General features: G+C 44.4%; 2 protein-coding genes across 3 annotated transcripts in view; both read right to left on the bottom strand.

Annotated features, from left to right (window-relative positions):
* The window catches only part of LOC126291950 (cuticle protein 6.4-like), a 243,864-nt gene that overhangs the window by 153,477 nt on the left and 76,760 nt on the right, over positions 1-13,627 (bottom strand). The window lies entirely within an intron of this gene.
* LOC126291954 (cuticle protein 6.4-like) overlaps positions 12,155-13,627 on the bottom strand; it is a 32,340-nt gene continuing 30,867 nt past the window's right edge. For both annotated transcript variants that reach the window (XM_049985707.1, XM_049985708.1), the window contains exon 2: positions 12,155-12,672. In XM_049985707.1, coding sequence (XP_049841664.1) covers positions 12,400-12,672 — 273 coding nt within the window. In that variant the 3' untranslated portion in view covers positions 12,155-12,399. The remainder of the gene's footprint in view (positions 12,673-13,627) is intronic.

The raw sequence follows: 13,627 nt of genomic DNA, 5'->3' as shown, positions 1-13,627 counted from the left end.
AAAACCTTCAACCTCTATTTCACCCCTTTAGGGTTAGGATTTTGAAGAATGCGTTCTTAAATTATGCTTGCTGTATAAGATCCACACCTCCTCCAAATTTCAACTTTCTGTTCCTAGCGGTTTTGGCTGGTCCTTGATGAGTCAGTCACTCAATTAGTCAGTACACTGCTTTCTAGTAGACACTATCTATGTAAAAACTGTAACGTCGTTCTTAATGCTGCAGTTTCTAGTTCCGTAAATCGACATACGCTTTTGAAATTTTCGTAGATATATGTAAAAGTTGCACGACTCTCACACACTGCCTGGTAATTCGTCTGGTGCTAGTTTCTTCGTTAGTAGGTCGTTATGATCATACGCCACGCGGCTGACCTTTCTGAAGGAAAGGAGCAAATCTTATCATCTGTCTGGTTCTTTTGCTGTACGAGTAGAGAACATATGGTGACCTCGATTTACATCTGCATGTGAGTTAGGTGTGTGTGTGTGTGTGTGAGAGCACTCTTAGTACACGGCGAATCACAAACTACGTTCGAAAAAGGAAGGTACATTCAGTAAGAGTGCCTGTTACGCACAATACGTTACGTTTGTTCGTGTTTAGGGCCACTGTTTATTCAAGGAACTGGGTATGCTAATTACTGGTTCCCAATATATTTAATGACTTTTGTGACAAATACTGGGTGTGCTAATTACTGCTTCCCAATATCTTTGATGACTTCTATGACAAATAATGCATTTTTTTTATTCAAACCAAAAGCTCTGTTCCTGGAATCGATACTGAAAACAAGAACAATCTTTATAAGGATTGAAGTCAGTTACTGTGCTCTAAAACGTTGTACATTATTTTGGAACACAGGTTTTCAATAACTTGCCTGCAGACATAAAGGGTTTAAGTACTAACAACGTTTACTTTAAGTGTACCCGAAAGGAATTATTGCTGGCCGGCCCCGATACTCCATTGACGAACTTCTTCGTGGAACATAGTGATGTACACTGGCGCAAAGAAAATCGCAAAAGTAATTAATGTAGAATAATGAAGTTTCCGGAATACCTTTGCCTAGGTGACATATTTAAGTGATTAACAGTGCAAGATCAGAGGATAAAGCAAGCGCGAGATAAACCATTGCAAGTGTGAAATTTTGGTACATTAATAATCTATGTAGAATGATGGACGCAACCATGAAAACGTGTCTCATATGTGCTCGATTGGAAACAGATCGGGTTATGGAGCAAGCCAAGACATATCTCTTTCATTATTTTTATCAAACACTGACCTACAGAATTTTCCCTGATAAGTACAACTCAAACTTAACCTATCCATTTACTACACACAATACACAAGCTCAACGCAACCTGACTGTGATACATTGACAGCATGACTTTCAATAATTAATGCAAAAGAATGGCCCTGAATTGCGAGAAATCCTAACAACAATACATATTCAAGAAACATGAAATTAAAGAAATACGAAACTACCTCCAACTGTGTTAATTGCCGAAACTCATTTCAGTCACGAATCCGAACAACGCAAACCCCATTCTTTTTCATAAGTCACTTACCTCACGGAATATCTTCATAAGACAAACTACAATGAGCTCAGCAACTACAGCCAGCTACATAAAAAGATCCGAACTACTATAGACGCTAACTACTAGGAGGCATATGGTTAGCAAAAAAAATTTCGTTGAAGAACAGACAATGTACTTAGAAAATTTTACCTTATTCATGTGACATCCAGTTCCAAAAATTATATAGTTGTCAATAATTCCACTGCCCAAACATTATCAACCAAACATCTGTCGTCATACATTTCCTTGCGTATTTTCTTATAAACACATCATTACCTTACAATGCATGTCATACCAACACGGAGTCTCCACTAAGTATATCATGTTCATACACTTCCCTATCCACTCGCTAACTGCTAATACATCCAACAACAGAATGTTTTGCAGAGGGTGCAGAGCACAGCGATATTAACACAGCCTATACCGCTGCCTACATACAAACAGGCTACTTACAAGTACGCTGGGCTACAACCACGGTATGTGGTCGACCGTTATCCTGCTGGAAAACACACCCTGAAATGCTGTTCATGAATTGCACCACAACAGGTCGAGTCACGAAATGGACATACAAATTTACAGTTATAGTGCGTGGTATAAGCAAGAGAGTACTTTTGCTGTCATAGAAAATCTCACCCAATACCATAAGTCCAAGTGCAGGTCAAGTGAATCTAGCAAGCTGACTGGTTGATTGCAGGTCCTCAACTGTCCTCGTTCTAACCAACACACGGCCGCCACTGGGACAGAGCTAGAACCAGCTTTCATCAGAAAACACAACAGAGCTTCAGCCCGCTCTCCAATGAGCTCTTGCTTGAACCCATTCAAGTCGCAAATGGCGGTGGTTTGGGATCAGTCGAATAATGTACACTACAGGGCGTCTGGCTCGGAGCTTTCCTTGGAGTAAACGATTTGCAACAGCTGGTTGTGTCATTGTGGTGTCAGCTGCTGCTAAAATTGCTGCTGCAGATGCACTGCGGTGTGCGAGAGACATACGCCGAAGACGATGGTGTTCCGTCTCGGTAGTGGAGCATGGCCGTTTGGAGCCCTGTCTTCTTGCGGTCGACACTCTCGTGGCCTTCTCTAAAAAATGGCTTTGAGCACTATGGGACTTAACATCTATGGTCATCAGTCCCCTAGAACTTAAAACTACTTAAACCTAACTAACCTAAGGACATCACACAACACCCAGTCATCACGAGGCAGCGAAAATCCCTGACCCCGCCGGGAATCGAACCCGGGAACCCGGGCTCGGGCGTGGCCTTCTCTGCCAGTTGTCATGCATAGTGGCTACATTCTTTCCAGATCTTTCTGCAGTATCGTAGAAGGAACACCCAGCTTTTCGTATCCCTCTTACAAGACCTCTCTCAAACTCAGTGAGGTGTTGCTAATGGTGTCTTTGTCGCCTTGAAGGCATCCTTGACTAACATTAGCACACCATGTCCGATCTCAAAGGTAACTAACTCATAGTGGAGCTACGAGCGAGTGGTGCGAAATTGATCATCTTTCAAATGGAAAAACCCGCCTATTAACTTTCGTTTATGTCTCTCAACTCCTCCTTGCTGTTGCCATTTTTTTTCCCGTCATTATATATAAGAACGCTTCAGAAAGGAGTTGCGCAAATTGCTCACATACTGAAATTTATACAATTATCGACGAAAAATGCAAAACTGGGAACTTTGGTAGCAGACGGATGAATGTGTAGCACCGCAGTTTCACCGTGCAGCTGTCAAGGATAGCAAACAGGGGACAGACTGATATCAGGGCATACAGGCTTTGCGAATTTTCTTCCGTAATGAATTCGAAAGTAAAGTTCTATGTACTGATTTGGGAGAAAATCCTAAGAAATTTTGGTCTTATGTCAAAGCGCTAGGTGGATCAGAACAAAATGTCCAGACACTTTGTGACCAAAATGGTACTGAAACAGAGGATGACAGACTAAAGGCCGAAATACTAAATGTCTTTTCCCAAAGCTGTTTCGGAGAGGAAGTCTGCATTGTAATTCTTTCTCTAGATTGTCGCACAGATAACAAAATGGTAGATATCGAAATAGACGACAGAGGGATAGAGAAACAATTAAAATCGCTCAAAAGAGGAAAGGCCGCTGGACATGATAGGATACCAGTTCAATTTTACACAGAGTACGCGAAGGAACTTGCCCCCCTTCTTGCAGCGGTGTACCGTAGGTCTCTAGAAGAGCGCAGCGTTCCAAACGATTGGAAAAGGGCACAGGACACCCCCGTTTTCAAGAAGGGACGTAGAACAGATGTGCAGAACTATAGACCTATATCTCTAACGTCAATCAGTTGTAGAATTTTGGAACACGTATTATGTTATAGTATAATGACTTTTCTGGAGACTAGAAATCTAGTCTGTACGAATCAGCATGTGTTTAGGAAAAGAAGATCGTGTGAATACCAGCTCGCGCTATTCGTCCACGAGAGTCAGAGGGCCATAGACACGGGTTCCCAGGTAGATCCCGTGTTTCTTGACTTCCGCAAGACGTTCGATACAGTTCCCCACAGTCGTTTAACGAACAAAGTAAGAGCATATGGACTATCAGACCAATTGGATTGATTGGATTAGATTGGATTGAAGAGTTCCTAAATAACAGATCGCAGCATGTCATTCTCAATGGAGAGACGTCTTCCGAAGTAAAACTGATTTCAGGTGTGCCGCACGGACCGTTGGTATTCACAATACACATAAATGACGTTGTGGATGACATCGGAAGTTCACTGAGGCTTTTGGCGGATGATGTTGTGGCATATCAAGAGGTTGTAACAATGAAAAATTGTACTGAAATGCAGGAGGATCTGCAGAGAATTGGCGCATGGTGCAGGGAATGGCAATTGAATCTTAATGTAGACAAGTGTAATGTGCTGGGAATACATAGAAATCAAGATCCCTTATCATTTAGCTGCAATATAGCAGGTCAGCAACTGGAAGCAGTTAATTCCATAAATCATCTGGGAATACGCATTAGGAGTGATTTAAAACGGAATGATCTTATAAAGTTGATAGTCGGTAAAGCAGATGACAGACTGAGATTCATTGGAAGAATCCGAAAACAAAGGAAGTAGGTTGCAGTACGCTTGTTTGGCCACTGCCTGAATACTGCTGACCAATGTGGGTTGCGTACCAGATAGGGTTAATAGAAGAAATAGAGAAGATGCAACGGAGAGCAGCGCGCTTCGCTACAGGATCATTTAGTAATCGCTAAAGCGCTACGGAGATGATAGATGAAACTGCAGTGGAAGACTCTGCAGGAGAGACGCTCAGTAGCTCGGTACGGGCTGTTGTTGAAGTTTCGAGAACATACCTTCACCGAAGGGTCAAGCAGTATATTGCTCCTTCCTACGTATATCTCGTGAAGAGACCATGAGGATAAAATCAGAGAGATTAGAGCCCACACAGAGGCATACCGACAATCCTTCTCTCCACGAACAATACGAGACTGGAATAAAAGGAAGAACCGTCAGGTAGCTTGTAGAGTATGGATGTAGATGTATACTCTCTTGAAAGGCAACTATGTCTGACTGACAGAAATGTGAACAACGTACCCAAGTTTAAGCATTTCAGTGAGGCGGTGTGGTAGAGTAGCTTAGAGTAATAGGCGAATCGTTCGACATTTGAATAGGAGCGATGCCACTATTCTGTCGTGGTGGTATGAGTGGGTGAACGACAGTCGAACACGTTGTCGAGAAGGGAGCGATCGACCTAGAACGATGTCTAAACGACAGGACAGAGCAGTCGTCAGATAGGCACTCAGAACCCAGGATTCATTATCATTGTCGATCTGACGTGCAACTGGCGCTTCAGGGATTTCAAGTACCATTAATAGGCTAATTCACGGTTCTCCTTACACCGACTCCCACAAACCTCTGTACACCAATAAGACACTTGGGTTGGTGTTGTGTACATAGTTCCGCGTAGTCAGAGAGTACACAACTTTCCCACTAGAGCGCGCCCCACTAAGCACAACAACGCAGGCGCAGCGCTCGTCCATCTCCGCACTACGAGATGGCGCTGTCTTAGAGACGGACCAAATTCTGCTTCCGCCGATCTGTGTATTAATATGTAACGCAGCCATTGAGATTGCTGCTGACATAGAACCTTTTCTCCTCGCGGATCACACTCGCGCAGTGATACCTGAACGCTCGAGGTATTATAACGAGTGTACAGACCTCCGGTTAGCCAATCTGCATTTGTCTGCACCAGTCTGTAACAGTCTGCCCCTTATAAGATTATCATATTCCTGTACATAGCCACGAAAAGAAATGTATAGACACTTTGTCATGTATCAGAGATATGTGAGAATAAGATTAACGTACCAAGACCAAAGGAACTGCAGATTGTCAATTGTAAATATCATCCAGAACGAAGTTAAGTTATTTTTATGCTTGTTATAATTTTAATAAATGTGTCTGAAAATTAATCGCCGGCCGCGGTGGCCGTGCGGTTCTGGCGCTGCAGTCCGGAACCGCGGGGCTGCTACGGTCGCAGGTTCGAATCCTGCCTCGGGCATGGGTGTGTGTGATGACCTTAGGTTAGTTAGGTTTAAGTAGTTCTAAGTTCTAGGGGACTTATGACCTAAGATGTTGAGTCCCATAGTGCTCAGAGCCATTTGAACCATTTTTTGAAAATTAATCAAGTTCTGTTTAAAGTCGGTCACCGCCAATCTGCTACTCTAGGCGTGCAAGTGGCATTTCTGTCGTCTGACCTAACGGCAGAAGATAAACACGCCACGATAAGACCACGAGACATATTGCTGACACTCGCCTGCTTCGCTAGAGCGACAAGTCAAATAATCTGATGGTGTGTGTACCGAGGGTCTTACAGTAAGCACACCACAATTGGTGGCGGCCACATTCGACCTGGGATCTCATTGAGTCGAGTAGTCTTCAGTTAGTCTCGCTTCGAATTGACCCTGATGACCAGCGAAGGCGTGTCTGTAGGCACCCTGGGCAGAGGTAGCATACCGACTTGACAGTCGCCAGCCGTTCGACGCGACAGCCTTAAATGACGACCTGTGGTGAGGTACCATTTCTTTTCATAGCAGGACGGAACCGGATGTCATTTGCGATACCCTTATAGCACAACGGTACGTCGACGGTATTCTACGCCTCGTTTTGTTGCCCTCTGTGGGAAGCCATCTTGGGCTTACATTTCAGCAAGATAATGCCTTCTCACACACAGCGAAATTTTCTACCGCTTGTCTTCGTGCTTGCCAAACCCTACTTTGGTCAGTAGCGGTGCCGGATTACTCCCCAGTTGAGAACCTATGGATCATTATGGGCAGCGTCCTACAACCAGCTTGAGATTTTGACTGAGCAACGGGCCAATTGGACAGAATGCGGCACGATATCCCTGGGATGACATCTGAAAACTCCGACAATGAATGCCAAGCCGAATAACAGCCTGCATAATGGCCAGTTGTGGTTAAGCGCTGCCGGGCTGGGCTAGCTCTTGGATGGGTGACCATCCGGTCTGCCGAGCGATATTGGCAACCGGGGTGCACAGGAGCTACTTGATTGAGAGGTAGCGGCTCCGGTCTCGGAAACTGACACACAGACGGGAGAGCGGTGTGCTGACCACATGCCCCTCCATATCTGCATCCAGCGACGCCCATGAGCTGAGGATGACACGGCGGCAGGTCAGTACCGTTAGACTTTCGTGTCCTGTTCGGGAGGAGTTTTATTTTTTATTTTTTATCTGAACAGGCTTCATAGCCAGACCCAAATTTTCGTATGTCGTTGACCATACAATATCGTATTTATCCGCCGATACCGGACAAGCGTCTTTGAATTAAGATGTCTCCCCTTTACAGGAATATACGGAATGAACGTACGAATGCAGACTGTAGACACATGGCCGTCGACATACGGAAATTTGATGATACTGCAGTGGTTGTGTTATTCTGATGACGATGCAGTGCGCCGACGAAACCCGTTGCGTAACACATCACATGAATTCGCAATTTCGAACAATGACTACCATCAGCTGTGCAGATCGTAGACGGATCGTTGACTACATACGGCAATTTAGGTATGGTCGTGAGTCGTGCACGGATAGCCATAATGGGGAAAAAATGGTAAGGCGACCGCTTGCGAAAAGCGGGAAATCCGGGTTCGAGTCCCGTCCCGGCACAAAGTTTCACTGTCGTCATTCCATTCTACAGGTGATGGTAGTCATTATTCGCAAGTGCGAATTCATGGAAATTTTGGCCCTAGTCGTGAAGTGTTACTCAGGTAGCTGAAACTGGTTCAAATTTTCGTTGTTGTCACTCTATTTTGAAGCTGAATGCTACCCATACTCGAAACTGCGAATACATGTCATTTATTTCACAGCAGCTGCAGCCACCGTTTTCCTGTTCCTTTGTACATCTATGTACTGCAATATCGTTCTTTACGAGAGTAAACAAAAAGTAACGGGAATTTTGTTTTTCTTAAAGAATCTTTATTTATTCAACAACATCAAGTACGCCCACTTAATCTCCGTCAGATATAGGAGGGTCGTTCAATACGTCCCACATTTTTTTTCTGAGAACATGTTTATTGTTACGAGTCAGAATTTGGTGACAATATACATCATCATGTCTTTCGCATGTCTCATTTTTGTACGTAGTCTCCATCATATTCTAAGGCGTACGCCAACTTTGTGGAAGAGCATGTTCTCCCTGCTGATAAAAGCTCTTATCCTGTAGGCGTAGCCATGTTTTCACTGCATGACTGACACTCTCCTCATCTTCAAAGTGTGTTCCCCGTAGAGAATCTTTAAGCGGCCCAAAGACATGGAAGTCCGATGGTGCCAGGTCTGGGCTGTAGGGTCGATGAGGCAGTGATGACCAACCCAATTTGGCCATGTGTTCCCGGGTTCTCAGACGTGTCTGGGCGTGCATTACCGTGTTGGAGCAAGATTTCTGTTCGATTTTTGTCCGACCGAACACGCCGGAAACAGTTATTGAGTTTATTAAAAGTCTTGCCTCTAAGTTGATGGTTGACCCTCTTGATATCACATCCACGAGAATGACGCCTTCACAGTCCCAGAAGACTGCCACCATAAGTTTTGTCCGGGACAGGGGGTTGTCTTGAATTTCTTCTTTTGTGGTGAACGAGGATGATGCCATTCCACGGACTGCCTTTTTTTTCGGCGCAAAGTGGTGCACCCGTAACGATTCGTGACAGGAATGCCTCTCCGTCGGACTCAAAAAGCAATTCAGTTGAAACGGCCTCTTTTTGAACCGTGTGGTCCGCTGTGAGCATTCATGGAACCCATCGTGAGCACCTCTTTGAATATCCGAGAGTCTCGATCATTGCAGATGCACTTCCAATGCTGACCGACAACTGTAGAGCCAATTGTCGAGTTGTGATGCGCCGGTCGGCACGAATAATGGCATCCGCACGATTCGGCATGTCTGGAGAAGAGGCTGTGACACGACGTCCCGAGCGTGGCTCATCATGGAGCTCTGTTTCTACATTTCTTGAGGCTGTAACTTTCCTTACCCATCGCCCGAATGTACTCCTATCAACTGCAGCATCGCCATACACTGTACAAAAACATATATAGACGTTCACCACGCTTCCTTTTTCTTCACACAAGAATTCAATAACAGGTGTTACTTGTAATGTGAGTCGTATGTAGACGCCGTTTTAACGCTGTACTATGGCTCTCTCAACTGCCACAACGGTTCGAAACTTCACCGACGTACAGAACAAATATCAAATTTGAAGCACCAACAGGAACGTTTGTCTATATATATGTTAATGGCTTTTTAAAAGAATGTGCGGCGTTACTTATTGAAAGACGCTCGTAGTACACTCGAGGCAGCGCTTTTTCCATTCTTCGAAGCAGGTTTGAACTCACTTATCGTTAAGATGTCAGTTGCTTCAGTGATTCTGTTTTTATCTCATCAATGGTGGCAAACGACGACCTTTTATGGTTCTCTTTAGCCTCGAGAATAGAAAAAAGTTGCAAGGGGCCACTTCCCTGAATACAGTAGCTGAAGCGTGATAACGGTTTTGGTTTTTGCGAAAAAGATCACGAACAGGTATTGAGATGTGTGCGGGAGCATTATCGTGATGCAATTTCCGAGACTAGTTTTGGCACAGCTCTTGCCGTTTTCTTCGGATTGCTTCACGCAAAAGGCGCGTAACTTCCAAGTAGTATTCCTTATTGACACCACAAGGCAGCAACTCACGATGCACTATTTCACTGTAACAGAAGAAAACAGTGAGAAGAGCGTTCACATGTGATCGAACATGCGGAGCATTTTCCGGTATAGGCTCTTCAGGCAATTTCAGTGGGACAACCATGCCTTGGTTTTGATATCATACTTGTATACCCATGATTCACCAGCTGTTATAACAGATGTACAAGACCTGGATGATTGTCGAATTCATTGCGATGTCTGCGCAGTAGCAGCCCTTGGGCGGCCTGAGTGAGGCACGTCATCGACAGTTCCTGTCTTTCCATGTCCGAACAACATCGCTTTGGTTCACTCCGAGACGCCTGGATACTTCCTTTGTTGAGACCCCTTCCTGACACAAAGTAACAATGCGGACGCGATCGAACCGCGGTAATGACCGTCTAGGCATGGTTCAACTACAGACAACACGAGCCGTGTACCTCCTTCCTGGTGGAATGACTGGAACTGATCGGCTGTCGGACCCCCCTCCATCTAACAGGCGCTGCTCATGCATGGTTGTTTACACAGTCAAAGGGGCTGTGTCCGTGATACAATAACCACAGTCACCGTCTATCTTCAGGTGTTCTGGGAACTGGGGTGATGCAAAACTTTTTATGTGTGTATTAATACTTGAACATGAAAACTGAAGAACCGATTCTCAATATTAGTTTCACAAGAACGCCAGTAAGCCGGTATAATTTGAAAGGTGCTTCGTTATAGAGCCGTTATGAGTGGTAAAAGGAAGTAGATGCTTTCATATTCGTAACTCTGATGATACCTATCACGAATTAAAGTCTCCAGTGCTTGAACATTGAAAAGTGCAGTGCTACCAAATACTGCCTTTGTGCCGATCAGGGGCTATGGTAGAAGTGACACATGAAGGTAACAAGATTTCGTGTAAACGCACTCTAAGAACGTTTATATTTTGCGGATAGTTGATTTGCAGTAACACAGGCATTCTGGGCAGCGACAATCCCACAAATATTACGTCGTTGATCTTATCAGCAGTGGAAAGCGAAAAGTCTAGGGCACCAAACGGTGTTTACTAGCATCAGTTTTTTACTTTACGTTCGCCTAACAGTAAAAGGACCTAACTTCGAGTTCGTTTGCCGACATGAAGTGTTTCCTAATTTTCGGTTTCTTCATGTTGGCTAGCTACGACTTCCTTTATCATACGGAAACTATGTTTGTTTTAGGGTATGGCTCGAAGAATAACTCTAAACGCACTGAAAAGCGAAGAGCTAGAGAGACATAATTTTTGTGTAGACAAAATAATAGGAATAGTATGGACAGTGATAATGATAATCGTACTCCTGTTTGGAAAGATAAATTTAAGTGTGCACTGAACGTAATTAAAAATAATTATGAGAATTATAATTGCGCTTTGATGATTTAATAGTGCAGATTTCTTAATGCAAATCATTTCGCATCTGCTGTTACTTCAGACGATATAACGGCATTCAAGTTGCGTTGCTACAAGGGAAAGATTAATTTGTTGCGTTGCCACAAGAGATTTTCCAACGCACTGTATCAAGGACTCGCATCAAATGATCGACCAGTTTAAGAGAAATCAAGGAATTATTTCAATAATACTCGTTGCTACAAGTCAGCATTTGCTATGGGTTATTTCGAAGGCTAAAATTTCAGGTTCAGTTTCGCTTATTGTATACCACTTTAAGATACATCAGATTTTTATCATAGATCAGGTCTACTGATTCAATTGGTCGAATTTCGACCACACGCGAGACTAGTTCATATTGATGTAGGAGGAGCTAGTGATCAAGACAGGGAGTGAGGCGGAGTGGTTTGAAGCAAAGGCCAGGAGGTGAACTGTGAATGCAAAATAAAGGGAAGGCTAGTTGATCATGAGATAGGAAATATGTACAAAGAAGCTTGTCCTTTGTTTAGTTATGAAATCGTCACACCAAATCTCGAATATTCTGAAAGGCTGAGTTTGAACTCTGCAATGAAGTTGTTCGATGAGTCCAATTAGTTGTTAAGTATGTCACGTTCATTAATAATTCTAATGAGCTCAAGGATTAGAAAGGAAGATGTTTTGAGAGCTGTATAAAATCACAACAAAAATAAATTAGCTCTTATTTGTGGATAGAAAAATTTCACTAGAGCTCACTGTAAGTACATTGTTGAGAAAGGAGCCTAGGAGAAGCGAACTGCCTCGAATTAAAGTCTCAATGCTTGAGTTATCTTTAGTGAATATACAGAAGAGTTCATTGTTTGTCAAAAATAAATTCTACGCATTTCAGATGTATCCATGGTATCCATAGGCGACCGGAGCTGCGAGAGTGGAAGCTGTCATTTTCAGTCATGTGTCCGGATACTTTTGATTACATAGTGTACTTGCTTGGCATTGCTACAGAAGATGAGTAGTGGAAAACAAATAAAAGACCGTTTGTATAGAAGAAATGAATTGCAAACTTTATTTACAGTTTGTGGAAAGTACATAATTTTGGAAGATGGGCCAAGGGGGGGAGTGAAAGGGAAAAGGTGTCCAGCGGGCTCGAGAGACCGGTGTTGCAGGAGAACGTTTGGCAGTCCTCGCCGCAGGCAGTTATCCCTCGGGGTCAGTTGTTGGGGACCCCGGTTCGGAGCCCGCTCGCACTGCAGTCGTCACACGACGTCACCGTCCGGTCCGCTCAGTAGATGCCGTGGTATCCGTAGCCCAGCGCGGGGGCAGTGGTGTATCCCAGTCCGTTGTATCCCAGGCCGCTGTAGCCGTAGTAGCCGGAGGCGTAGGCGGGCACACCATAGGCGGAGTAGCCGTTGTACAGTCCGGAGTAGGCCACGGGGGCGGAGTAGGCCACGGGGGCGGAGTAGCCGAGGCCGGTGGCGTAGGCCAGGCCGCGCTTCTCCTTGGGGGCGGACTCCTCAGCGGCGAAGGCGGCGGCGGACAGGCACAGGGCCAGGACCTGAAAAGTAGAGCGTGGTGTGACACACAGAGCCAGCAACAGGTAATCCTGAGCTGATAACGAGCGTCCAAACTGATACAGGGACAAGTGGACACAGGCTTGTCGCAGCGAGACTGAATACTGTAACAACCAAATCCTTCAAAAATAAAAGAAAGACATACCTATTTAAAAAGCAGACTAAAATTCACTTCTTCCTAAGAGCCAATCTTCACTCTTTCCTAATTAAAAATGTACGTGTAGACCAGACGTTGCTTGAATTCAAAGAAATGGCATCGACTTGCCCCCTTCTTGCAGCGGTGTACCGTAGGTCTCTAGAAGAGCGCAACGTTCCAAAGGGTTGGAAATGGGCACAGGTCATCCCCGTTTTCAAGAAGAGACGTCGAACAAATGTGCAGAACTATAGACCTATATCTCTAACGTCGATCAGTTGTAGAATTTTGGAACACGTATTATGTTCGAGTATAATGACTTTTCTAGAGACTATAAATCTACTCTGTAGGAATCAGCATGGGTTTCGAAAAAGACGGTCGTGTGAAACCCAGCTCGCGCTATTCGTCCACGAGACTCAGAGGGCCATAGACACGGGTTCACAGGTAGATGCAGTGTTTCTTGACTTCCGCAAGGCGTTCAATACAGTTCCCCAACGTCGTTTAATAAACAAAGTAAGGGCATATGAACTATCAGACCAATTGTGTGATTGGATTGAAGAGTTCCTAGATAACAGATCGCAGCATGTCATTCCCAATGGAGAGGTCTTCCGAAGTAAGACTGATTTCTGGTGTGCCGCAGGGACCGTTACTATTCACAATATACATAAATGACCTGGTGGATGACAGCGGTCACTGAGGCTTTTTGCAGATGATGCTGTGGTGTATCGAGAGGTTGTAACAATGGAAAATTGTACTGAAATGCAGGAGGATCTGCAGCGAATTGACGCATGGTGCAGGGAATGGCA

This window comes from Schistocerca gregaria, chromosome 9, assembly GCF_023897955.1.
Source record: "Schistocerca gregaria isolate iqSchGreg1 chromosome 9, iqSchGreg1.2, whole genome shotgun sequence".
Lineage (NCBI taxonomy): Eukaryota > Metazoa > Arthropoda > Insecta > Orthoptera > Acrididae > Schistocerca > Schistocerca gregaria.
Note: the sequence above shows the minus strand (reverse complement) of the source record. Positions and strands in the feature narration are given on the sequence as shown.